This window comes from Odocoileus virginianus, chromosome 20 (genome assembly GCF_023699985.2).
Source record: "Odocoileus virginianus isolate 20LAN1187 ecotype Illinois chromosome 20, Ovbor_1.2, whole genome shotgun sequence".
Lineage (NCBI taxonomy): Eukaryota > Metazoa > Chordata > Mammalia > Artiodactyla > Cervidae > Odocoileus > Odocoileus virginianus.
Window position 1 is genome coordinate 51,816,007 of NC_069693.1, and position 26,964 is coordinate 51,842,970.

General features: G+C 47.0%; 1 protein-coding gene and 1 long non-coding RNA gene across 2 annotated transcripts in view; one reads left to right on the top strand and one right to left on the bottom strand.

Moving 5' to 3' along the window:
* The first annotated feature begins 1,378 nt into the window (after window positions 1–1,378).
* LOC110143939 (uncharacterized) lies at window positions 1,379–14,809 on the top strand. The gene is made up of 3 exons (XR_002315749.2): window positions 1,379–1,566; window positions 10,371–10,509; window positions 13,329–14,809. It is a non-coding gene; the product is annotated as an uncharacterized lncRNA (long non-coding RNA).
* Window positions 14,810–17,766: 2,957 nt separating this feature from the next.
* GAN (gigaxonin) overlaps window positions 17,767–26,964 on the bottom strand; it is a 53,106-nt gene continuing 43,908 nt past the window's right edge. The window contains exons 10-11 of the mRNA XM_020903713.2: window positions 26,804–26,913; window positions 17,767–26,670 (exon numbers count right to left, since the gene is read on the bottom strand). Coding sequence (XP_020759372.1) covers window positions 26,489–26,670; window positions 26,804–26,913 — 292 coding nt within the window. The 3' untranslated portion in view covers window positions 17,767–26,488. The remainder of the gene's footprint in view (window positions 26,671–26,803; window positions 26,914–26,964) is intronic.

Below are 26,964 nucleotides of genomic sequence, written 5' to 3' on the forward strand. Positions count from 1 at the left end.
GGGGCCAGCGAGGGTGCAGAACGCCCCTGCCTTCCTGCTTCTCCATCGTCACCAGCGAGTCACCTTAGCCTCGTCCACAGTCCGGAGATCCTTCTGTAGAAGGCCTGCCCCGGCACCCAGCTCGAGGCCAAAACCCAGAACCGCCCCTCCCCCCAAGGCTCCCTGGGCAACCCTCAAGAGCAAAGCCGTCGGCCCTGCGGGTTTGGGGCGCCCTCTGCTGGTCGTTTTCCATCGTCCGCCGTGTGAGGCCGGACCCGCCTCTGGATTGGGTATTGGGGTGTTTGTGGCAGCGCGGTTGCCACGCCCGTGGGGAGAGAGAGGCTCTCCTTTCTCCTCAAGTCGGGAAGGGGAGCCAGTCACAGAGGGGCGATGGCTGATCCCCAGCCGACCAGGGCAGAAGGGCCTGCTTTTCATATCAATTTTTGTGTCCCCATCAATAGCGGTCTGCCAGCTATTGGAGCGGGACCCTCCCCGACTCCACCCTTGCCACAGGAAGTCTTTGATCACATCTCTCATTTAGGATTCACAGTCGCCCACGATAATCACGGTGTTAAAATTATTTTAATGAGGGGCTTCCCTGGTGGCTCAGTGGTAAAGAATCCACCTGTCGGTGCAAGAGGCACAGGGTGATCGCCGGCCCAGGAAAATCGCAGAAGCCTTGGAGCGACTGAGCCCGTGCGGAGGCGGGAAGCCCCGGCGCCGCACCAGAGCCTGTGCGCCGGAGCTCAGGCTCCAGAAGGGGCGAGGCCACGGCACTGAGCAGTCCCCGCTCTCTGCAGCTGGAGAAACGCAAAGAAGACCTAGGCTGGCACAGCCAAAAATAAAACAAACTCTAAAAACCGCTTTAATGAATATCACTGCTACTCTTTTTCAGTGGGTGTTCTGTACCGGCTACTGGATTCACAATAGCCCACGATAACGGCAATAATATTATTTTAGTGGTTATAATTATTACCCCTACTTATTTGATATTATTTGAATGGATACACCAATTCTTATTTATGGATATTTTATTCAATACTATTGTTGGATTTGGAAATTCACTGATATAACTTACTGTTTATCAGACATTATATACTGGATTTGCAGTAGCTCATGGTATCACAGCATTAAACTGTGTTATGGCTAGAGCCACTCCTCCTGTTTATTACACATTATTTGAAAGGATAAAAACCACTATTGCTAATAACTACCACTCAATGAGTGGCCATGATCTGCCCATGAGGCATCACCCCGATCGAGTTTCAACCGCACTTCTGTTAGCAAGTCCCTTTTTCTGAGGAGAAAACTGAGGCCCTCAAAGATTCAGCCCCATGCCCAGGTCCAGTGGCTTCGCGTGAGCCTGCCGATGCAGGGGACAGAGGTTCGGTCCCTGGCCCAGAGGCTTCCACGTGTCCGGGGCAACTGCGTCCCGCGAGCCACAGTCACAGAGACCCCGCCGCACAACAAGGGGAGGCACCGCCGAGAGGCCGGTGCGGCGCGACTAGGGCGCAGGCCCCACTCGCGGCAACGGAACAGTCTGCCGAGCAACGGACTCAGCGCGGCCGAAAAAAATAAAATGAAAAGGTAAATAATTTAAAAAAAAATGCCCCTGCCTGAGCCAAGGGCCGGGCCGGTGCTCTCCCACCTTCACCTTGGCGGCCCCACACACGCGCCCCGTCTCTCCCACCCCGCCCCGAGGCGGTGGGGAAGCTCTCGCCTTGCTCCAGCTCCCGCCGGAGCCGTTTACCGCCCCCGACCCCCGAGCAGCTGTGAGGTCGCGCCTGACCGGAGAGGCCCCTGAGGCGACGGTTGGGCCTGACGCATGCGCACACCGCTCTCGCGGGCCTTCCCGAGGGGCTCCCGTCAGCCCGCGCTGCGTGGACGCGAAGCGGGCTTGGCCGAGTCCAGCCGTGTGATCAGGCGTGTGGATTAAAGAGAGCTCACGTCTTGGCTGGGGAAGAACAGTCTGTTGTAACAACGTTCTTTCAAAACGAATCCATTTCGGCCCTGTTGGGGGGGGGGGGGGGGGCGCGCGGGGGGTGCGCCCTGAGCTGCCGGCGGTCCTAAGGGGCCCCTCAGGGCTCTTTGCGGAGACTCCTGTGGGCTAGAGAGGGGGCGGTGGAATTACCAGAATTAGCCCTCACTGAACACCCTCGACGCCGCTGCCGCTTTCCAGGCCCTGTGCTGGGTGTTTTCATTTGCCGTCTCAGAACAGCTCGGTGTTCACCCGTGTGGAGACTTGAGGCACCGAAATGTTAAATGACTTCCTGATCCAGGGTCCTGCAGCGGAGGCGTGAAAGCCCTTGGATTTGAACTAGGGTCTTTCTCACGCCAAAAAAACCCCATGCATTCCCCACTAAAGTGACATCTGTATTTGGCCGGTGGCCCGCTCTGACTTCCAGATCCTTTTCTCCTCCACATCCACGCAAGACCAGTCTTATCCCACCTGGCAACACTGTGCGGTATTCAAGTGCACGGGCTCAGGGATCAGCCCATCTGGGCTTTAATCCTGGGCCTGCTACTCTCTAGCACCAGGCACTCCTGCCTCAGTTTCCTCACCTGTAAAATAGGGATAATGACTGTAGTATCTACCTCCAAAGGTCACATGAAGAGCAAATCAGTTAACATTTTCATATGTAAAACTCTTTTAAGAGTCTGATGCAAGATAAAAATGCTCACCAGACTTGGGCTTTTAATCACTGATGTAGTTGCTCTTGGCCTTGGCTGCAAATCAACCTGGGAGCTTTAGAAAAATGCCAAAGTGTGGGTCCCACCCCAGAGATTCTGATTTAATTGGTCTCAGGTGGAGGCCAAGTGCAGGTGTTTGTCAGAGCTCCCCAGATGATGCCAATGCTCATGCAAAGGTGAGCTTTATCAGGATAGAGTCTCCACGGCACAGCCAGTGTCCCAGGCACCCAGGCAGTGGGTGGCACCCAGCAGGTGTCAGGAAGTGCTGGTGGGCTGCTCAGATGCCTTGTGGGTCTATGTCATTAGGAGTTTGAATCTTATCTCTCATCAGTTAGGAGGGAGGTCACCCACTCAGACAAGAGGTCATCAGCTCTGAAATAAAGACAAGCTTTGTCCCATCCTGAAAGTCCCTAACCCAAACATGAAGTCATCCCGGCCCTGCCTCTGCCGAGGGCTGTGTGAGTTCCGCCTGGACTAAGCCGAGTCCCTGGAATTTCTGAGAAGGGACCCGCCCCGTTTCTTTCTAAGTCACATGCTGCTGGCCTCTGGCTTCCCTGGGTTGCGCCAGGAGAAATTCAGGTCCAGTAGGGATGAGGTGGCAGGCAGAGGCTGCAGAACTCCAGCCCGTGGCTCTGGTCCCAGCCACACCCCCACCCCCTCCGCCCAAACATCCAAACACCTCTCCTGCGAGGAGGTTGATACATGTTGGCCTCCTTTATACCAGTTTACAAATGACTGCAACTCTCTAGGTCTTCCATTTCTTTGTCTAAAAACATTTTGCAGGTTTCAGTGAGGATTCAAATGACTGCAGACATAGAGCAGGTCTGCACTGAGTGGTGGTTACAGTAAACAAGGATTTGATTTAGGTCATACTTGAATGGTCTAGTGGTTTTCCCCACTTTCTTCATTTTAAGTCTGAATTTGGCAAAAAGGAGTTCATGATCTGAGCCACAGTCAGCTCCCAGTCTTGTTTTTGCTGACTGTATAGAACTTCTCCATCTTTGACTGCAAAGAATATAATCAATCTGATTTTGGTGTTGACCATCTGGTCATGTCCATGTGTAGAGTCTTCTCTTGTGTTGTTGGAAGAGGGCGTTTGCTATGACCAGTGCATTCTCTTCACAAAACTCTATTAGCCTTTGCCCTGCTTCATTCTGTACTCCAAGGCCAAATTTGCCTGTTACTCCAGGTGTTTCCTGACTACATACTTTTGCATTCCACTTGCCTATAATGAAAAGGACATCTTTTTTGGGTGTTAGTTCTAAAAGGTCTTGTAGGTCTTCATAGAACCGTTCAACTTCGGCTTCTTCAGCGTTGCCAGTTGTGGCATAGGCTTGGATTACTGTGATGTTGAATGATTTGCCTTGGAAACGAACAGAGATCATTCTGTCGTTTTTGAGATTGCATCCAAGTACTGCGTTTCAGACTCTTTTGTTGACCATGATGGCTATTCCATTTCTTCTACGGGATTCCTGCCCACAGTAGTAGATATAATGGTCATCTGATTTAAATTCACCCATTCCAGTCCATCTTAGTTTAGTTTGCTGATTCCTAGAATGTTGACATTCACTCTTGCCATCTCCTGTTTGACCACTTCCAATTTGCCTTGATTCATGAACCTAACATTCCAGGTTCCTATGCTATATTGCTCTTTACAGCATCGGACCTTGCTTCTATCACCAGTCACATCCACAGCTGGGTATTGCTTTTGCTTTGGCTTCATCCCTTCCTTCTTTCTGGGGTTATTTCTCCACTGATCTCCAGTAGCATATTGGGCACCTACCGACCTGGGGAGCTCATCTTTCAGTGTCCTATCTTTTTGCCCTTTCATACTGTTCATGGGGTTCTCAAGGCAAGAATACTTGCCATTGAGAGTGGTTTGCCATTCCCTTCTCCAGGGGACCACATTCTGGTGAACTATGGATGGAGGTTTGTGACATGAGGAAAACAACAGAATGGGAAAGACTAGAGATCTCTTCAAGAAAATTAGAGATACCAAGGGAACATTTCACTCAAAGATGGGCTCAATAAAGGAAAGAAATGGCATGGACCTAACAGAAGCAGAAGATACTAAGAAGAGGTGGCAACAATATACAGAAGAACTGTACAAAAAAGACCTTCATGACCCAGATAATCACAATGGTGTGATCACTCACCTAGAGCCAGACATCCTGGAATGTGAAGTCAAGTGGGCCTTAGAAAGCATCACTATGAACAAAGCTAGTGGAGGTGATGGAATTCCAGTTGAGCTATATAAAATCCTGGAAGATGATGCTGTGAAGGTGCTGCACTCAATTTGCCAGCAAATTTGGAAAACTCAGCAGTGGCCACAGGACTGGAAAAGGTCAGTTTTCATTCCAGTCCCAAAGAAAGGCACTGCCAAAGAATGCTCGAACTACCGCACAATTGCACTCATCTCACACACTAGAGTAAAGTAATGGTCAAAATTCTCCAAGCCGGGCTTCAGCGATACGTGAACTGTGAACTTCCAGATGTTCAAGCCGGTTTTAGAAAAGGCGGAGGAAGCAGAGATCAAGTTGCCAATATCTGCTAGATCATCGAAAAAGCAAGAGAGTTCCAGAAAAACATCTATTTCTGCTTTATTGACTATGCCAAAGCCTTTGACTGTGTGGATCACAATAAACTGTGGAAAATTCTGAAAGAGATGGGAATACTAGACCATCTGACCTGTCTCTTGAGAAACCTGTATGCAGGTCAGGAAGCAACAGTTAGAACTGGACATGGAACAACAGACTGGTTCCAAATAGGAAAAGGAGTATGTCAAGGCTGTATATTGTCACCCTGCTTATTTAACTTATATGCAGAGTACATCATGAGAAACACTGGGCTGGATGAAGCACAAGCTAGAATAAAGATTGCCAGGAGAAGTATCAATAACTTCAGATATGCCAATGACACCACCCTTATGGCAGAAAGTGAAGAGAACTAAAAAGCCTATGATGAAAGTGATGAAGAAGAGTGAAAAAGTTGGCTTAAAGCTCAACATTCAGAAAACTAAGATCATGGCATCTGGTCCCATCACTTCATGGCAGATAGATGGGGAAACAGTGGAAACAGTGTCAGACTTAATTTTGGGGGGTTCCAAAATTACTGCAGATGGTGATTGCAGCCATGAAATTAAAAGACACTTACTCCTTGGAAGGAAAGTTATGACCAACCTAGATAGCATATTAAAAAGCAAAGACATTACTTTGCCAACAAAGGTCCGTCTAGTCAAGGCTATGGTTTTTCTAGTAGTCATGTATGGATGTGAGAGTTGGACGGTGAAGAAAGCTGAGCGCCAAAGAACTGATGTTTTGAACTGTGGTGTTGGAGAAGACTCTTGAGAGTCTCTTGGACTGCAAGGAGATCCAGCCAGTCCATCCTAAAGGAGATCAACCCTGGGTGTTCATTGGAAGGACTGATGCTGAAACTGAAACTCCAATACTTTGGCCACCTCATGCAAAGAGTTGACTCACTGGAAAAGACCCTGATGCTGGGAAGGATTGGGGGCGGGAGGAGAAGGGGACGACAGAGGATGAGATGACTGGATGGCATCACCAACTCGATGGACATGGGTTTGGGTAGACTCTGGGAGTTGGTGATGGACAGGGAGGCCTGGCATGCTGTGATTCATGGGGTCACAAAGAGTCGGACATGACTGAGCAACTGAACAGTAAATAGTCACAGGCTGTTGTGTCGGGGGTGGCCTGGGAGGTGGCCAGAGTGACCTCCTGGAGGGCGGACTGCGTTCACCTCACCTAATGAGGGGCACCTGGCTGTGCTGAGCTGGGAAAGGGCTGTGCGGGTTATAGACTCAGATCTGGCCCTGAGAGGGGAGGCCAGAGGCTGGCAAACAGCAGACAGAGAAAGTGAACCTGGCACCCAACCTCTGCTGCCTAAAATGTTCCTAACTGGGACCTGACTGTGGACAGAGAGAACATACTCAGGGACCAGCATGGGTTCTGTTTGCAGTTCTGGAGCTGAGCATCCTCATCTCTGCTCTTCTGGCCCCAGCTGCAGACCCCAAGCTTGGGAAGCAAGTCAGAAAATGCTCCCCAACCCCAAGATGATGTTTCCCCAAAGATGTCAAAGGACTCACACTTCCTGAGTTCCTCTAGGCATGGAGCAATATCCCTCACAGGCAGTACACGCAGCTCAGGGAAGCCCCCCCAACAGCCTTTCGGGGAGATCCCTGCCTCTCTTCCCATTTAAAGTCAACCATGGCTCGGAAGGGTTAGATGCTCCAGAATCCACACCCAAATTTGCTCAAGTGTAAAGCCATACCATTTCTACTCTGCATGCCAGAATTGGATGTGGCTGAAACATCAGCCAGGGGTCTAAGGGACCTCCCTACATTTCCTGGTTAAAATTATACGATGGAAGATGAGCCCCAAGTCTAGGATGCTATGAGTTCCCTCCTGGGGGAACAGGTCACTTTCATCTCCAGCTTGGTGTTTTGTGACAAGAGGTTGGCATCACAAATCTTTGTTGACTTAAACATTCATTTCTTCATTCCTTGAGCAAATATTTGTTGAGCACCTCCTGGGCATGACATGAAGCTCTAGGGACCCCACAGGGAACAAGACAGCTCCATGGGCTGATGGAGCCGGGGTTACAGGGTGTGTGTGGGAAAGTGGATGAGCAAAGATGGGAGACAAAAAGGTAAATAAACATCAATGATGAAAGACTGTAATAATGGCTATGTATCAGTTACCTGTTGCTGGCTTCCCAAGGGGCACAGTGGTAAAGAATCCACCTGCAATGCAGGAGAAGCAACAGAAGTGGGTTCGATCCTTGGGCTGGGAAGATCCCCTGGAGGAGGAAAGGACAACCAACTCTAGTATTCTTGCCTGGGAAATCCCATGGACAGAAGAGTCTGCAAAGAGTTGGACATGACTGAGCATGCACACACAGCACCCACGCCTAACAAACACTCCTATTCATATGACTTAAACGCCCATCATCTACTTCCTCCCTGTTCTGCAATTCAGGCCGGGGGCAGCTGGGCAGTTCTTTCGCTGGTCTCGCCTGAGGTCATTTGTAGCCTCAGGTGTCACTGTGTGGTTGGACCAGAACCAGAGGGTGTCATCTGGCCTCACTATTATCTTCTCTCCCTCCATGCTGTCTTATTATCCAGCAGTCTAGCCTGAGGGCTCCTTACATGGTGGCCAGAGGGTTTCATGAGGCAAAGACAGAGCTGCAGGCCATTTGGGGTGGAACCAGTGCACTGTCATTTCTGCCTCCTTCTATTGGCAGAGTCAGTCTCCAGACCAGCCTAGATTCAGGAGATGGGAAAGTTAACTCCCTTCCTCTTTTTTGTGGGAGCAGCTGCAAAATGATATGGCCATGTTTTTCAATCTACTCCAGGCTAGGAGAGATATAAACCAGGTGATGAAATAGGGCAAAAGAAATCAGGCCCACAGATACTTGCTTGGTCTCCACAGTGTGATAGTCTGGCCTCCATCAGATGGGGTGTCAAAGTTCTCACCTCTCCTTATTGATTTCATTCTTTAAATATTTATTTATTTTGCTATGTCAGGTTCCAGCTGTGGCATGCAGGATCTTTTTTTCAAGTTGCAGTATGCCAATTCTTAGCTGAGGCATGTGGAATCTAGTTCCCTGGCCAGGGATTGAACCCAGGCCCCCTACATTGGAAGCTCGGAGTCTTTGCCATTAGATCACCAGGGAAGTCCCTCTGTATTGATTTCTAACCTTGAGGTCAAGCGTCTATGGCTGCTTAGGACCCTTCAGCTATTGTGGTTCTGACAGTAGGGCCGGGCTAAGGAGGAAAGTGAAACATTGCTCCTACCTGTGGAAGAATTATATGCTTTCTGAGACTACGGGACTGAGAAGAGCCCAGGCTTGGTTATTTGTAATGTGTATGTTATTTGTTATTTGCAGAGAATCAGCAGTTGGTTCTCTACACTTCTGCTTCACTTTAGAAGCCCTTAGACCCTTTGGGCATCTTCCACCCTTTCTAATAGAGTCGGAGGAGAGAAGCAGAAAAGTTCTCCATAAAGACGAGCCACTGATGCTGCACCTGAAGGATGAGAAGCCAGGACGAGTGAAGGGAGGGGGCACAGCAGGTGCCAATGCCCTGTGGTCACAGAGGGCCCCTGGGGCTGAAGGGTGAGGTGTCAGGCGACACAGAAGGAAACTGCAGCAGTGGGCAGGGGCCCCTTGCAGTGGTTCAGAGGCTATGGCATGGTCAGGTCTCATTCTCAAGGCATTGGAACATCAGCAAAGGGCTTTTCAGTTGGGGAGTAACATGGTGGGATTCCCAAAGACTGAGAAAACATATTGTGCAAGGGGTGGGCTGCAATTTGGGGGATGGACTTCTACAGAAGTTGAGAGGGACTACTGGCAGAGGGCACTGGTGAAGACAAGAAGGTCTGTCTAGACTCTCATCTGTCTGAAGGAAGCCTGGGTAAAGAGAGAGACCAGCAGCGACTCGGGTGGCCCAGGGCCTGCTGCTGTAGCCTGTACAGGATGGGAAGCTGGAATGGCTCAAACCTGGAGGCATAGGACTGGCAAGCTCTGGTCAACGAAAGCCTCGGCAGTGTCCAGCTAACTGGAAGCAGATGCATCATTTATGCAAATGTAAGATCTATGCATCACCTAGACAGATGCAAGAAAGATGTCTGGGAGATGGGTGGGTCGAAGCTCTGGCTGATCATTAGAGTCATCTGGGTCCTGTGGCTGGGCCCCTCCACCACAATCAAGGTGGAACTTCTGGAGGGTGGGCTTGTATGAGTTTTCTAGGGCTGCTGTAACAAGTTACCTCATGCCAAATGGCTTCACACAACACACATTTATTATCTCACAGTTCTGGACGTCAGAAGTGGTCTGACTGGGCTAAAATGGAGGTGTAACAGGACAGTCCTCCTTCTGGGGGCTCCAGGGAAGGATGTGTTTCCTTCTTCAAGCTTTAGAGGCTGGCCACAGTCCTTGGCCTGGGGCCCTGCCTCAGTCCAACCTCTGCTTCTGCTGTCACCTCTTCTCTGCGGTCCTCTAGCCTCCGTGTCGTAAGAATCCTGGCTGTGACGGGGCCCTCCAGGACCATCCACCATAGTCTACCATCTCAAATCCGTAACTCAGGTCCTATGTGCCAAGTCCCTTTTGCCAGGTCAGGTCACAGATTCACTGGCTTGGGGATTAGGACATCAATGTACCTGGGGGCCCAGGAAGCATCGTTCCATTGGCCACAGGAGTTAAGGTATCTTAGTGATTTCTCTACAGGGCGAGGATGGTCAAAGGGAGGCCCCAGAGCACAGCTGGCTCTTCTGTGTCTCCAGGCCCGTGCTGTGCAGACCCATCAGAGTGGAGGCCCTGTTAGTGCAGAGCCTCCAGTGTTGTGTCTAATGACAAAGAGACAGCTTAAAGGCAAAAGGACAATTGTCAGAAGCAGCCTAATCAACAGGCCTGGGTCCAATCCCAGCCTGGCCTCAGACCAGCCACATGACTTGCAGCATGTGACTCAAATGGCTTGTGACGTTCTTATCTGTTAGGCAAGGGTCACACTCTTAGGAACGGTGTGAGGGTAACCAGTAGCAGAGGTCCCGCCACTGGACGGCAAGTGTCTGATGGATGCTGCCCCCCAGAAGTCTCTGGGAAGCTTAAAGGATGGGAGGGAAGGCAGCTGAGGGGCACCAGCACCCCAGGCAGGTGATAACCTCTTTCTCCCTCCTCCCTCCCAGCCTCCCAGCGGCACTGGGGAAACACAGCTACTGCAGAGATGGCGAATCTGGCGGGGCTTGAATTGTTAAGTCAGTTTCCCCTTTCCTGGCTGTAGCTGATAAGTATATCCTGCTGGATAAAAATACACCCACCCTTACGGTAAGATCCCCAGGCTGGGAATTCTCTGAGCACCCCGCCTCCAGCCTGCAGGAGCGCCTGCTGCCTTTCCCTGCAAACATTTTAGGAGTGGCCACAGTTCCTGGGCGAGGGGTCTGACAGTCCTGCCCGGCTCTGGGAGGGGGAGGAGGAGGCTGGGGCTGCCGCTGGGGAAGCAGCAGGCCAGGCCGGGCAGCGGGGCGGGTGTCCTGTTTATAAGCAGCAGCCCCTACAGAGCTGAGAGCCCTGTATCCAGCGCAGGGTCGTGCTGTGCACTGGCAAGGGCAGGGTAGCACACTGCGGTCCCTTCAGCTCCCACCACGTGCCAGGATGAGGCCTCTGTCCCCCAGGCACAGGGGATAAGAAAGTACCCCAAGGAGGGGATGGTGGTGCCAACTGGCTTTGTATCCAGCGGTCTGGTGTTTCACAGGCAGACTGGTTCCCGTTGAATCTGAGAAAATCTGTTCAGATTTTCAATTTCCTGATGGTGAGGAAAAAGTCGGTGGAACACCTCAAACACCAGGGGACACACACACGGGTGACTGACTCTGCACACACCAGACACGCAGCCCCCCAGCCTCAATCTTGCCTGCCGCGGGGGTATCTACAGGACCCACCACTTGGGGCTGCCAAGTGGCTTCTCCTCTTCCTCAATCTTCCCAACGACCCAGCATGTAGTGGTGATCTTTTCTCTTTTTTGCTCCCCATATTCAATCCCTCATTTTTTTTTTTTAATCAAGGGAAACTTCACACAACACAAACCATCTAAAAGTGTGTAATTCAGCGGCATTCAGTACATTCTGAATGCCATGCAAGCATCATTTCTATCTGGTTCCAACACATTTTCTTCATCTGCAGGGAACCCATCATAAGCAGTCACTCCCCATTCTTCCCTCCTAGGCCCTGGCAACCGTGAATCTGCTGCGTGTCTCTGGATGTTTCAGATAAATGGTATAATGTGTGGTCTTTGGGGACTGGCTCCCTTCACTTGGCATGTCTTATGGATGGACCACAGGAGGTGAATCCACTCATCTCTGCGTGGCCCGGTGGGTGGTTTGCACCTGTGGGCTAATGTGAGTGGTGCTGCTGTGAACACTGGTTTGAGCCCGTTTTCATCTCTCTTGGAGACTCGCACCTGGAAGTGAGGTGCTGGGGCACATGGTAACCCTGTTGAACTTGGGGCGGAGACACCGAGTGGTTCCCCATGATGGCTGCACCCCTGTCCCTCCCCACCAGCAGGGCATGAGGATCCCGGGTGCTCTACACCCTCAGCAACACTTGCCCTTTCCTGTTGCTGTTGTTTCACGACAGCATCCCAGGGTGTGTGAACTGTTTTCATAGGGGCGATGAGGAGCATACTCTGCTCACACCCACATTTCAGAAGCTGCTCCAAAACCCCACAGGCAGTGGACACAAATGAATGAAGTCAGTTCTTCAGAAAGCTACAGGTTTCTCTTAAGACGAAGCAACACATGTGCACACATGCGTGCACGCGCACACACACACACCCTCTTCACTCAGAGCTGGTCTTGGCGCTCATCAGCTTCTATTCTAGCTGAAATGGTGGCGGTATCAGCAGACCTACTAATTTGCCTCCTATCCAGGAAACCTTCCCTGACTGACCCCTTTGGCCATGAAACTATTTAATTTTCCACCCTTGGCCATTAAATAAACATGAGAGGCGTTCAAGAAGGTCTGTCCCTTTTCTAGAGAGAGGCCACTGGACTGCCTGGCCTTGAATCCAGTTCTGCCCTCCCACCACTGAACCTGTTGAGTCTGGCCAAGTGCCGATCTCTGGGCTTCAGTTTTCTCTGCTGTGAAATGGGTTGTTCTGAGGATGAAGTGAGTTAACATGTGAAGTACTTGAAGCAGCCCCTGTCCGCAGCTGGTCAACAAGACGTGTTACCCTCTGACACCAGCAACGGTATCAGGAGGGTGATGCGGTCAACCCCTGATGTCCCATCTTCACCTGTATCAAAACTAGCAAAGCGCCCCTCTCCCCACTAAGAACAGGTCATCTGGGGGGGTATTCCCCCAGAACTGGGTTCCTCTGTAGGACAGGCTGTGAGCAGATTGACACCTCAGGTAATGTAGATACAAAAGGGGGAGGATGATCTAGTCCAGGGTTTTATATAAGGAGGAATTACGTCCTTGCCCTCCAGACAAGGAAATCCAGTGACTTAAGCCTCATTTTACAGACAAGAAACAGAGGCTCTGAGAGGGCAGAGACTGCCAAGGTGTCCCAGGAGTGGGTGGGTACAGCATGGACCTCTTGGAGCTGCTGGCAGAGGCCTGGACATCGAATGGCCGGGCTTTAGGATCTGATGGCTCTGACCACACCCTTCTGCAACCAGCCAACTTGGGCACTGGTTTCTGGCCAAGGCTTTGTTTAAACAAAGGGTTCCACAGCAACCTTCCCTCCCACCGAAGATAAAAAGGCTGACAGACCGCAGGGCCATAAAACCTTCTTGTCATCATGGGACGTGGAAAAAATTTAAAGCCAACTTCCAAACCTACCTGGCACTACACTGTGCAACTGAAGAGGAATATTCCGTTTCTTCTTTCCATGTGATTTCGGGAGCAATTCTGGCAGACTTTACGTATGTAACTTTGACCTCGCTGGGAAAGTCTCTCTGCCTCACATCTTCGGTAGAGATCTGCCTGTGCCAGCTTCCCTGATCTCTGCAGCTTTGTAGTCTCTGGGCAGGACAGCAAGAAATCAGAGAATCCTATCTGTCACAGAATTCTCCAACCTCTAAATAGACCCTTGATGTCAAGAGCCTCTGTTCCTCCTTAAGTCTAAGGTCTTTCTCTCCTCCAAGGAAAGGAAACCTGAAACTGTCTTCTGGGAGACTGAATGGAGACTGACCCTGATGGAGAATGGAAGACACCAAGGCAAAGACTATGGAGTGTGGGAACGGAGAGTGTAGCTTACACCGTGAGCCAGGATTCCGACACTCAGACCGTTCAAGATATGGTATAAAAAGACCACACTCCATTCAGAAGCCAGGTCAAGCCAAGCTGTACTGACAATGCTAATTTAGCAGGACCCACTGTAAAAATGAGAATCAATTACAATGCCTTCCCCATCAATTTGTTTTATTAGGTTAATTAAACAGCTTAAAGACAATTCATTTGTTCGGTACCCTTCTAGAAAATATTTCAAGTTTTAAATGAACTTCCAATACATAAAACAAAATTACTTTACCATAGACAAATTTCAGATCAAAATACAACACTCTGTTTCTGTTTTCTTACAATTATAAAATCCAGTCAATACAAACTACATAAAAAAGATAAAACACTTTCACTGATCCTTAGTACAAGAGAACAGCACAATTGCAGTATGCTCCCAAAGCACAAATCCTGTGCTCGTGAGACGGGGTGACCCCGTAGTTACCCCACAAGAAACCGAAGCAGATAAACAAAGTGCGTGCTACTTAATTTAAGAAAGTTAACACAGCCTCTCTGCATGAGGATTACTTGTAAACCATAGAGCAACTTCATAAGAAAGGTTACTAATTCAAATTTACTTCAACTTCACTAAAGTTTCATACCGGCAACAGAATAGAAAATTACTCCACAGAACAAACGAGTACACTTGGACCACAGAACGTTTGAGACGTGACATTTCAATGAAATCACATTAGCACAATTTCTCTGCTAGCCTACTGAATTTGGGCAGGATAATTCTACAAGTTGCAACTTCCCGGTACTTGAAATATTTTGAACTTTCTCTAGAATGTCTTTTGTCTAGCTTATATATGTTTCATTGCAAATCTCTAGTTTTTTTTCACTAGTAGGTCTCTCTCTAAAGATCAGGATACCTTATCACACACAATGTAACCTCATCTGAAAACAGGTCTAAGTAGACTGGTCAACTTGGAAGCTTACCAGGTAATAAGAGCTGCGGGATTTAAATGAAAAACTACTCTATGTACCATGTCAGAAAAAGTAGATATGTTAAACAAAGATCTGCATTTAAAACAGGATGAATTTCGGTATGGTATTTTGGGAATTTGGTATTCGTGGACTTTGCCTTGTGGCATTAAAAGCATCAAAATGACAAATCAAGACTGTGCTAAAAACTGGTTCTGTCACATATGGTGGCTGGTATTGCACAGGCAACCAGCTAACAGGAGTGTTTTTTGTTTTGTTACTTTAATCAGAGGATGATTACTTTACAATATTGCAATGGGTGTTTGCCATACATCAACATAAATTGGTCACAGGTATATCTACTAGTCGTTCTGTCGGGCCAAGGCCCGCTGTGAAGGTCAGCCCTGAGTCTGGGAGAGTCAAACGGAATCTGTGGCCCTGTTTCAAGGAATTCTCTTGGCAGTCTTCTCTCACAGTGGGAGAAGACTGGGGTCAGTGAGAGAAAACATGAATCTACATGTTTAGGACGAGTGATGGATGGACGAGCATCTCTTGTCGCCAGGAACACACAGTGAGAAAACAGGCTGCCGGGGGCCTGCTTGCGGTGCTTCTGCAGTACAGTTTCTGATGGGGATGGGAGGGAGGGGGTAGAGGAGGGAGGTGCTTTGGTTAAATCCACTGACCACTCCCAGCTCTGTCGGTGCAACTGCGGAACGGGCTGTGATGGGAGTTCAAAAGTTCTGCTGAGAACAGGGTTCCTTTTTTCATGGTCGTACCAATTCACAAGGGGTATTATTAAAAACAAAACAAGTGTTTCTATGTCACTGGTGACTTGAAGGGGCACAGGAATGAGGAACCAGACAAAAGCTGTGTTAACAGACAAGTCAAAATGAAAAGAACTCTATCAGCAGAAAAAGCCACTGATACTTTTTTAAACTGAGTGCTGCTAGAAGAGCCTGTGCTTTTCTCAACCGAAGGCCACTTGAGACATTTCCCACCATAAAATCATCTACCCCGTCGAACGTGGCTGATAACCTGTTTTTATGGAGCACTGGACTTCTGAAGTCCCCTACAGGAAAACAATGCTAAACCCACCGACACTGAAGGTTTGTTTTTAAGCTGATGACACCCTTTTGCCCCACGTTACTACATAATTTTTTTTTTACAAAGCATAGTCAAATTCAATGAGTATATGCCTAGATTAACAAGAATACATTTATGTTCTAGAGTTTCTTCTGAAGCAAAAATTCCTTAAAAAAAAAAAAAAAACACAACAATATGAAGAGATGGGTCTCTTTCTTATTGTAAACGAGTAATTCTAATTTCCAATCCTATTCACCATTTGGAGTGCAGTGTGTTTCTAAGCAGAGCTAAATAGGGGAAAATGAAGAGGTGGGCCCTGCACAGTGCCAGGTGGCTGGGTGCTGAGGTAGAACTTGTGGCAAGGGGGCCCCTTTCCCGGGCTCCAGGAGGAGCCCTGAGAACCTCCAGGGCAGGTGTGGAAGGTGGGGACGACTGGGCCCCAGGGAGGCTATTCTAGTCTAGTTGCTTAAGGAGTTGCTGAGATGCACTTGGCCATGCCTGGGACAGCATGGCGGGGGGACTTGAGGCTCTGCTCCCTGCACCCCACCCCCCGGCTGTCATGTGGAAGGAGCAGAATGGTGCAGACCCTGGAAGCTGCCCAGCTTGGGTGACTCTCTGGCTCTCTGGCTGTGGAAAGTGCTGGTCATGAAGGCCAGGTTAGGGGCTCCCAGAAGAATGCCTTTTCAACACATATTGTTAGACTAATAGTCTGGGGAACCAGAAGAGTCCGGCCCTGCCCCTCACCACCACCATGCACCTCCCCCTACCCCCCCCCCCCCCGCCCTTTTCTTGGATACTTAATTAAAGCAGCTAAAAAAAATCAGGTTGGGAGAAGCTATGGGATGAGAACAGAGGGCAGGGTGGAGATGTGATTGCAAAAGTATGTGACTAAGGGTACAGTTGACAACATGACCAAAATAAACTCCTTCTGCCTTGACTAAAGTACTTCGACTGCCCAGGGAGAAGCTGTGGGAAGGGCCTGCGTCCTCAGAGATCCTGCCTGCAGCCCGTGTGGGCACAGTGGGACACAGGAGGTAAATCAATACTGGGTCAAACCGAGGATTATGACGACCGTGGGCGTGGGCAGAAGACACCGATTTGGAGAGCAACGTGGACGGCACCCTCCTGACTATCTGGACTTGGGGGCCTAGCCCAGCCTCTGCTTGGATCCTGTGCTCTGGGGCAGGTGGCATCGGGAGGACACACAGAGGGAGTGGAGCCCCCGCTGCACAGCTTTCATGGAAGCGGGGTAGACAGAGCCTGGGAGGAGGAGGGTCCTCTGGAGACACTTCCCAAGGGATGACAAAGTGACCCACTAGTGAGGGGACCCATTCCTGGAGTCGGAAGGTGCTGAAAGAGGTTGGGAGAGTTGGCCCCACTGCATGGTCCCCTGGATGGCATCCCAGGTCACCTAAGCCCTGCTTAAAAGAATACGATTTTGACTTATTAGCTTTCTTAACTTGGCAGAGATACTGAGAGATTTACAACAAATAGTATAGAAAAAGCAAGAATCACTGTCTAGTTGACAATTACAGTTTTAGGGAAATCTCTAGAGATTTGTCTGTTTATGAAGATTATGCTCAAGTTGGCTGAGCCTTGGACCAGTGGCCATAGTCAGGAGACGGTGAGCGGGTGGCGGGCAGGTAGGATGGGAGACAGCACACATTAAAAAACAAAGACTCTTCTCCCCCCAAAACAATGTGAAAGCTGAAGTACAAACATTCCCCCCCCCCCTTTTTTTTAAACTGTTCACAGAACCTCCAAGCTCTGGAGCTTGTGACAATATCTGCACACTGTGCAAGACTCCCTTGGCTGACTCCGTCATACCCACAAGACACAGCTACAGAGGGCAGCTTTGGGGTGATCCTCAGAGATGAGCGCTCAGAACCACAGGAGGCACCCTGTTTTATCATGAGTTTATCATGAGGCAATTCTAGAAAGTTCTAAGAGTGACAGAAACATTCTACCTCTATAGCTTCTGCCTTCTAGCCTGAGCCAAGAGGCAGTGCTCTGGGACACGCACACCTGCTCCTTCTAAAGCCCAGCAGGCCGGAGTCTGGGGCCTCCAGAGCTTCTTGTTAGAGCTTCCAGAACGCCCACCACCCTGGCTGTCATCCTCCTAGATGCTGGTTCCCAGGGCCCATCAGTACAGCGGGTGGACAAAACAGACTTCCTTGTTTGACTACCAGCCCCTACAAACAGACGAGGGTACTACTCTAAACTGCTGGCTTATGTTCAAATTGTTAATGATTCCCACCCCATCCCCCAGTTCCCCCCCCCCCCTTTTTTTTCTTTCCCTTTCAACTGGGAACTGTCTTCTGTGAATCTGGACATAAGACTATATTTAGCCATGTTATTAGACTGTAAAATAAGCTCCTAACACCCAATGCTTCTGTCATCTATATTTTTATACATGTTATTAAAGAAAACATTAAAAAAAGCACACTGCTAGATTATTCCCATCTGTGTGGACACAAGGGCCCATTCTCATCAATAACGCCTATTTCTCACCCACTTTAAACCTATTTCTACTTCCTTTTCTCATCACAAAAATATCAAGAATGACTTTATAAAATGTCTTATTGAAAGCAAAACAACCTGGATAAGTCATGTACCACTAAATCCAGCAGTCCATAATCTGAACTGGAAAGGAAGTAACTTTATAAAAGGATTAAGTAACTCACTTTTGATATCACTTTGTTAAATAACCTTTCTTTAGTTGAAGGTATAGAAGTTCTACACACACACACACACACACACACACACACACACACACACACGTAACACAGTCTGTCTTTAGGTTCCACACAACATCCAAGTTCAGAGTAGTAGTTTAGGTCTAGTGATCTCAAACTGAGACCTAGAAAATATCATTTATTTAACTAGCATTGACTACTTACCTTTTATATTTTAGGGAAAAAAGAAAAATTCAACTTCCAGAAAGTTTAGTATTATTAGAGTACTTCATCAGGCAAACCCTGAAACAAAGGATATTTATAACCACTCTAAATAGCCTGAACACATATCCTGGGGTGTTTCCATTGTCTAGAATTATCCTGAATTCCAGGTTTTAGAGAAGCAGGAGAGCGGTATCATGGATCCAAAAAATATGCATCTTGTAAAAGCAAACGTACGTTTGCTTGTGTATCATGTGGCGGCGGATGCAAGCATGAAGCAAGCTCTGAGGCCGGGATATTGAGCGAGGGGCATAGACTGCGCCTGAGACGGACAGCAACGGGAGCCGAGGTCCCGACCACCCACAATTTGTGCGCAAGGTGCCAAGCTCTCACCTTCCTCACTCCGCTGTCTCTCCACAGGAACCCCGGCAGGTGAACGCCCATCCTCTACTTCCGGGGTGACGGGCTTCGAGGGGCACGAGGTGGTGGGAGCCATCTTTAAACCCAGCATGCACCGGGCCCCGACGCCCACGCATGCTCACAACCACCGGGTTCGCCTGGCGTCGCAGAGAGAATGTTTACAATTTCCTCAAAATCATTACAACCAAGGAAGCTTGGGGCTGTCCGGGGGTGAACCTTGGCTCTCTTGGAAACCAAAAGAGGGCATGGCCCACGGCTAGATCCACCTGAGAAGTTTGCCAGAATTCTGCTGAGGGGAGCAAGCCCTTTAATATGAAAAGCACAAGCCTAACCATTAAATCTTATTAATGCACAGGGACGGTGAAGGTTTTAGATTTTTACCTGGTATGTAAGTTATTCCTAGTATGCCAGGTTTTTAGGAATGGGCACAATTCTTTTTGGCCATGAGGGGTCCTAGGTAATTCCTAATAAGAAACCACCCCGGAAGGGAAGGTCTGTCTACAAGAACTGAAGGACCTGGGAGCTGCCCCCAACTCACCAGCCAGGTAAGCTGACTGATTCTGGGGAGGACAGCGCCCAGGTGTACCCTATACAGGAGGAAGCTGGGGCCATTCCACTGACACACCAGGCAAATCCGATCACTTGTGATTTTAAGTATAATGCAGTTCTGTGGTGTTTGGTCAACTCAACTCGGCACTTTTAGTTTCATTGTAAAACCCCAGGTTATCAGAACTAAAAGAACAGAGGAACTTCATGAGGAGCCCTATACTTTCATCAAAGGTAAGATTCTTGGGAAACAAATTCATGAAAATACACCTCTTAGATCCTTAAACTGCTCCCACTAGCACCTTATAGAATATGAAGAATGGTTACCCCAAGCATCTGAATCCCAAACACTGGGTCAAATTACAGACAGACACATTTTCCTATCTGCTGTGAATGACCACGGTGATGAAACCTACTATTTTACACAGCAGTGGTGTTTAAACACACTACTTTTCTATGCTACGAAAACATAGCCTTGTAAAGATTCTTTAAAGTTCAAGTCGAGTTTCAAGTAATCACTTTGCAGCAGCTCTAGGAGAATTATTGTTCCTCCTGATTAAAAGTAAAATGGAAACTACGCCTTAGAGAATTGTATTCCTCAAGGCCGCTTACTGCTTGCTTCCAGGCTTTTGTTAAAGGACAGAATGTGTTGAATTCTTCTCAATTGGCAGGGGATCAAGCACAACACTACATAATGAGGTAGCTGAGAACAGTTTTTCCTATAAACACGAAGAACAAGGGAATAAGTGCATGTGTGATTCTCATCCAATTAAACAGGAAACATGATGAAGCAAACTATTTGTACAGTCATCTTTGAACCAAGTTTCTCTGTGTAACCTGAAAAAGTGTAATTCAAGGCTCTAAGGTACACCTTGTAACTGATGAGTGAGAGGAATACAAATAAGGTACTTAAAAACTTCTACTGAAATGCTAAAAATGCAGTTATAATAAATATAATTCACCAACCAGAAAGATGAACCTATAGCCACTTGGGGTCTGAATTATTTGAAGTGGTCATTTACTTGGGTCACAGGAAGTGGCTAAGTCTTGCCCACATTATCTTATGCAGTGTGTACCCAGACTCTGAGGGCTGTCATACCCTGCACCTTCTCTAATTCAAATCACAGTGATTTAAGAATTTAAAACAATTTTGTTGGGCCATGGGGACACCAATATCAAAATTAGCCCAAATTTCAGTTGAGTAGCAATTTTAGAAGATTATTTTTTATCTCAACAGGAAAAAGGCAACGGATATGTCTCACTAGCTAATTAAGCAATGTTATTAGATATTAAAACATTAGATATTAAATGTTATTAGAAATTAAAAGATACTTTTTCCTTGGAAGGAAAGCTATGACAAACCTAGACAGCATATTAAAAAGTGAAGACATCACTTTGCTGACAAAGGTCCATACAGTCAAAGTTATGGTTTTTCAAGTAGTCATGTATGGATGTGAGACTTGGACTATAAAGAAAACTGAGCACTGAAGAATTGATGCTTTTGAACTGTGGTGTTGGAAAAGACTCTTGAGAGTCCTTTGGACTGCAAGGAGATCCAACCAGTCGATCTAAAGGAAATCAACCCTGAATATTCATTGGAAGGACTGATGCTGAAGTTCCAATACTTTGGCCACCTGATGCAAAGAGCCATCTCATTGGAAAAGACCCTGATGCTGGGTAAGAAGATTGAGGGCAGGGGGGAAGGGGGCAAGAGAATGAGATAGATGGTTAAAGAGCATCACCAACTCAATGGACCTGAATTTGAGCAAACTCTGATAGTAAAGGACAGGAAAGCCTGACGTGCTGCAGTCCATGGGGTTGCAAAGAGTCGGGCAAGACTTAGTGACTGAACAACAAATTAAATATTTAATTTCATAAGAAAGGGAAGGAGTTTAAAAGTCCTTCCACTTAAGAGAACTTCAAAGGTAGAACTGAGCAAGAACTAACTTTCCTAAAGGGTACGAATCAGACCAGAGGAGATATAGTTACATGTGAGGTTCTCACATGTCACATATCACAATGTGACAAAGTTGAGACATGTTTAAAATTAAAATAATAGAATTACCTCTGAAAAAATACAAAAAATTTAGAAGTTTTACTAGGTGGTGTGCCAAAAAAAAAAAAAAAAAAAAGAATAGATGAAGCCGCCAGTTCAGTAATCACTGGGACTTCACTGGCAACAGGCAGGACCAACTCACCCGAGCTCACGTTCTCCTCAGATTTAAGCACATGTGTCACATTCCTCACCCTTGTAGCATAAACTTCTATCATTTCTGAACCAGCCTCAAAGGAGACTTCATGGATTACTAGAAAACTAGAAAATGCTTTCCTCAACATTCTAAGACACAGTATCTTTTCCTTAAATGTGGGAAAGAAGCGAAGGGTAAGTGAAGCTTCAGCTTTTCAAAGTAAAAACAGCTTCTCTCTCAAACACAAATACTTATTACTTCTGCTCTTACGATTTTAGTAAATTCTTAAATTTCCCACAGCTAACTGACAAAGAAAACCAAAGATCTTTCAGTTTATATTTGTGTAGCTTGTAAAGGATATGTTTGGGAGTTTAAGTTACACTATAAGTGATTCTTATATGATTAAAATACTTGCATGCCTTTAACGTTAAGTGATATTCTAATTGGCTGAACAGTGAAATGAGAGTCTACAGACTGGATTCCACGTTTTGGTTTCCATCCACATCTGAAGTGGGGAGTGAAGCTGTATCTATTAGGATGCTTTCTGTCCACCAGAGACCACTGCACCTGTCACAGACAGGTCAGGGTCAAAGAGTGTGTTCTGGGAAGACCCTGCGCCCCATATAAAAATCAGTGAAAACAAAATTAAATGTGATAAGCATTATTAGGTATGCTGAGGATAGGGCCTCAAAAATCCTATGGAACAAACAGGGGCCACAGAGCTGTGCATAATATAGGTCAGGCACTTTGCTTTTTTATTCTGTACAGGTTTCTAGCTCTATGTTAGCAGGCCAGCCCATCTGTGTACAAAGCTTCTCATTTAAAAATCCCATTTAAAAGCAAGTCACTTTCAGTCCTGTGAAGAATGTCACTTGGATTGCAAGGCCACTATAGTCACTGGTCATAATAAATGACTACCTACGGTGTGCGAGCACTGGGATTAGCAGAAGACTAAGGTAGGGTCCCTCCCACGAGGAGTTTACCTGCCTTGCTGTGATGCTCCCCAGAAGCCCAAGCAGAATTCTGAGTAGGAGCTTAATCAACACTGGTGATTAAACCCAGGGTGGGCTTTTCTGTGCCCAGCGGGATCACTTCTCTCAGAGCCCACAGGGCAGCCCCTGAATCCAAGCAGCCTCACCCTTCCCTTCCCTTCCACTGGCTGCTCTGTGAGGGGGTTCCAGCACCTTCAAAGTTGATGCAGTACAAGTGCCGCCTCATTCTTTCCCTGGACAGTTGCATGTCTTCATTTGACCACAGGCGGCAGCCTCTTGAATCAAGAGAGCCAACACTCTAGAAGGTAATACTGTAGTGTTTTTAGAGCTCCTTGGAAAATTGCTGGGGATCCCTGGTCTGGCGCACCGTAGTAAGAACGCCCCAGGCAGAAACCCAGTGGACCAAGGCAGCTACCACATTTCTCCAGAACCCTGCCTGCTACCCTGAGCAGCTGCGGTGCCACAGCAAAGGAGCCGGGTCTTCACGTCAATACAAAGGATGCAGCTCCGGTGCATCGCCCAGGGAGCTCCCCGCTCGTAAAGGACGGAATGGCACTTCCAAAGCATCGCTGAAGAGAGTGCCATCACTAAAGTGGTAGTGCAAGCTGAAAGAACCCTTCAAGACAAACAGTATACTGTCCACCAGCCCCCAAATATGCCTTTTCGGCTGCTGCACAGTTTGAAAAAAGCCTACTGTTAGCTATCAACTCCTGAGGGCGATCAAAGAATGGATTAGTGAAAGAAATGGTGAATTTAGAAGTTTCTTAGGCCAAATTCCTACAGTATACCAACTATGAGTTGGTAAGCACTGTTTTTACTATGCTAAAGAAAAGAAATGCAAATGCCAAGTAAAACTTAGTACAAACTACAAATACATCAATATATTCACTCAACATGAGTTTAACACAGTAGTATAAGCTGAAGGGCCACAGGCTCAAGAATTTCTCTGAAGCACCAGGAGACAATAATATATGTAGTTTGGAATAACAATTCCAAAAGTAAACATATATAAACAGACTTACCAAATCACATCACACACACACACACACACACACACACACACACACACACACAAACTCTCTCTCTCCCCTCTCACACTCATTTTTATGTCTCACAGGATATAAGCACTATCACAAAAAATTAAAAACTTCATTTTAAATTAAACACTTAAATCTTTGAAAAAAAAAAAACAAAAAACTATGTTTGGATGTATTAAACAAAGAAACAAACAAACCTACTTTAGACTGTAGCCTAGAAAAAATCCTTTCAATATTCACTTACTCTAACTTGAGACAACCTGGATAATGAAAATAAATTGCACTTCCCCCCAAGATATTATATTTAAAATTTTAAGACTTTTAGCCACTAATTTCAGCATATATCTGGTAAAGGGCCTTCTGTTAAAAGAAGTATCAAAAATTTACCAAGAAAGGATGTTTCAAGGCATAAGTGGATGGTTAAAACACAAACCTGCATGAAATGAGTTCAAATTTACTTCACAATACTAACGTAACTGTGATTTACAAGAAAATCATGATTAATTTTGGAACATAATAAAATTAAATACATCCCGACACTTCAATGTAATATTTTTATATTTATATATAACAAAATAACAGTTTGGCACTTAGCAGCTTTTGTTGGTTATTGCATCCCATATTATGTGGCAAATTTACTTTTAGAAAACATTACCTAACTTCTGCAGCTACAGTGTCAACAAACTAAATAATAATAATAAAAAAACTTTTATAAAATGAATTGACCAAGTCATGCAGGCACTGATAGTATTGCAATAGGGACTCATTCACTCCTGAACAATGAACTGTCTCCTTGGAGAGGCCTGGCGTAGCCTGGAAAGAACTTTAAACTTCAGAAATTAAAGAAAAGAGAATTGCTGACTGTCACGGCTTTAACAGGACATCGGTTACCACTTTAATGTACCTCAGTGGTGGCTTCTGGGTTCTGTTCAGTATGGGGCATTTTACCAAAGAAAACCCACTCTTTCGGCAGTTTATTTCCCATAAAATTAACATCTAGTTGTACAAAGAAAGTTTTCTTTCTTTGCAGTGGCCATGTAGTTTGCCGTGATTAAAAGACATCCAAGACATCCTGGGGAAAGCGTGCAGACAACAGTTGAGTGGTACACGGTACAAAGCAAAGAGGCTGGCTTCGACATACAGGTAAGATCTGCTAGGTGAATGGCCTAGTGCCTCTGACAGAGAAGATAAAAACCCCATGCCTCTGTGACCCATGTCTTCTGCCAGGATGGAGAGCAAATGTGCACACATAGCATTCTTCAGAATCCCCACAGGCAAGGCTGCTCAGCGACCTTTTCTAGCATTGGATTGACTTCTAACAAGTAGAAGAAAAAAAACTGCACATAGGTCCCCCTTCTACTGTCCCTGGGTGGAAGAACACAAGTGATGTTTCATATGCATGTGAAAAGCATATGAACATTCTAGGCAGGAAGTTTCCAGAAGAAATTCCTATTCTCAAATTTATAACCAAAGGATACATTTATACATTTGTTAATCTTTAAGACTAAATGCTGCTTCTTATAGCCATATACTAAGAGGGAGGGGAAAAAAAGCTGTAGAAAACAATTAGAAATAAAGACCTCTATATTGATTAGAAATCTGATATTGCATAAATTTCAAATGATAAACTCATCAAGCACTTTGAAGTCCCTGGTTTCACATGAAAGTGGCATAATCCAAATGGAAAACAAAGTATCTTACAAGGTTAAGTGCCACTAATGACAGACTTTTTTCCCCCATGGGAAGAGGGGTCAATGTGGGTTGACATGGAGATGAGAGAGGAAAGGATTAATTTGCTCTACTATGAACAGAATGAAATTAAGTTGAGGTAGTTTATTCTACCAGCCAAACTTTACTTGCTATGTAATTTGTCAGAAACTCGTACTAGTGAACGGCATTGAGAAAATTCTGCTACAAAGGCTAGATTCTTAACATGAATTCTCGTTCTAAGACATTTTCAAACCCTAGACAGTAGTAAACAAGACTTTGTGTGCTTTCAGGCAGATTTTTTTTTTTTTTAAGTTTTTGATCCCTATATATTTTCTCTGGACCTTTTTTTTTTTTGGTCATAGCAGACCTTTATTATTTGTCCGACTCGGGTCCTTCTTTTATAAAATCCCCTACTCACTAATGTCCTCAGATTTATAAAATGGTTCTGCTTAGTTGGAAAGGAAGAATGGCACTGCAAGAGGTCCTTCTCAACCCCAGACATGACAGCATGACGCATCTTCATCTGAATTAACACAGAAGTTGCAACTTCTTCAAAGTCACAGGAGGGCTGCCACCTGACTCCTTAATTTACTGACCCTTTAGATTACTAAGATAGAATGTCATACAAAAGAAATTTTATCTTAGTTTCGATTCATCATAATTTAGTTCAAAAAAGATTCTTAGGGTAGAGAGCTAGTAGTTAAGTGGAGACTAACTGGCGTCGAGTCCAAACTAACATTTTTAGGCACAAACCCTTAAATGGTTGGGCAGAGTTAGGCATAATATCTCCTTCCAAGTGCAGTGGAAAAGCAATCCTGGTATGTTTGGATATGTTGATTTGCATATACGGATTTTTTTTTTCCCCAACCAAAGCCAGGTACTTGAACACAGCGGTTAGTCAGACGTGAGATCCCCTCCGGGAAAATGCACCTTAGGGTTTTAACTTCCATATTTTACACGATTCCCACTTCCCTTTTCCTCGGACACTGCCTAGCCCCGGTTGGTCTAGGGACACACCTACAGGAGAAATGGATTCCCCACCTTGGTAGTTTTTTTTTCAGTTTACATGTTCTCCGGAACAAGAGCTGAAGCCCAGGCTTCGAAGCATTAGAAAACCACCCGCGTTACCGCACGGAGGCCGGCGCGGGGCGAGGGGCCCCGCCGTCTGTCCCCTCGCGGAGCGCGGAGGCCGGCGCGAGGTCAGGAGCGGCGCGTCCCGCGGCCACGCGTCACGGCGAGTGCACGCGGATGCGGAAGAGGCCCTGCTGCAGCTGCAGGCGGAAGAGCTTGCAGTTGGCGATGCGCAGGGCTGCGCACCCCGTGCGGCGCAGGTCGGAGGGCAGCAGGGGCTTGGTGTGGTGCCAGGTTCCCGTGCTCCTTTTGAACTCGCGCACGTAGTCGTAGTTGGTGCCTGCGCCCCGGGAGAACAAGGGGAGGTGACACACCGCGCCTGGGGAGCCCGGGACCCCCGACCCCGACCCCCACCCCCACCCCCACCCCCACCCCCGGGAAAGTGCTCCCATGAGATCACTCAACATGCTGACCCGTATCGAGATCTCCGATGACGTAGATACTGGCACCTATGGGGACGGCTCCATACACGAAAGAGGAACTGGCCGGGATGCATAAGTTCTGGTCATTAAGATAGATCCACCTGAAAACAGAGGGACAGGATGAAGGAGGCCAAGAGGATGGCCCATGACAT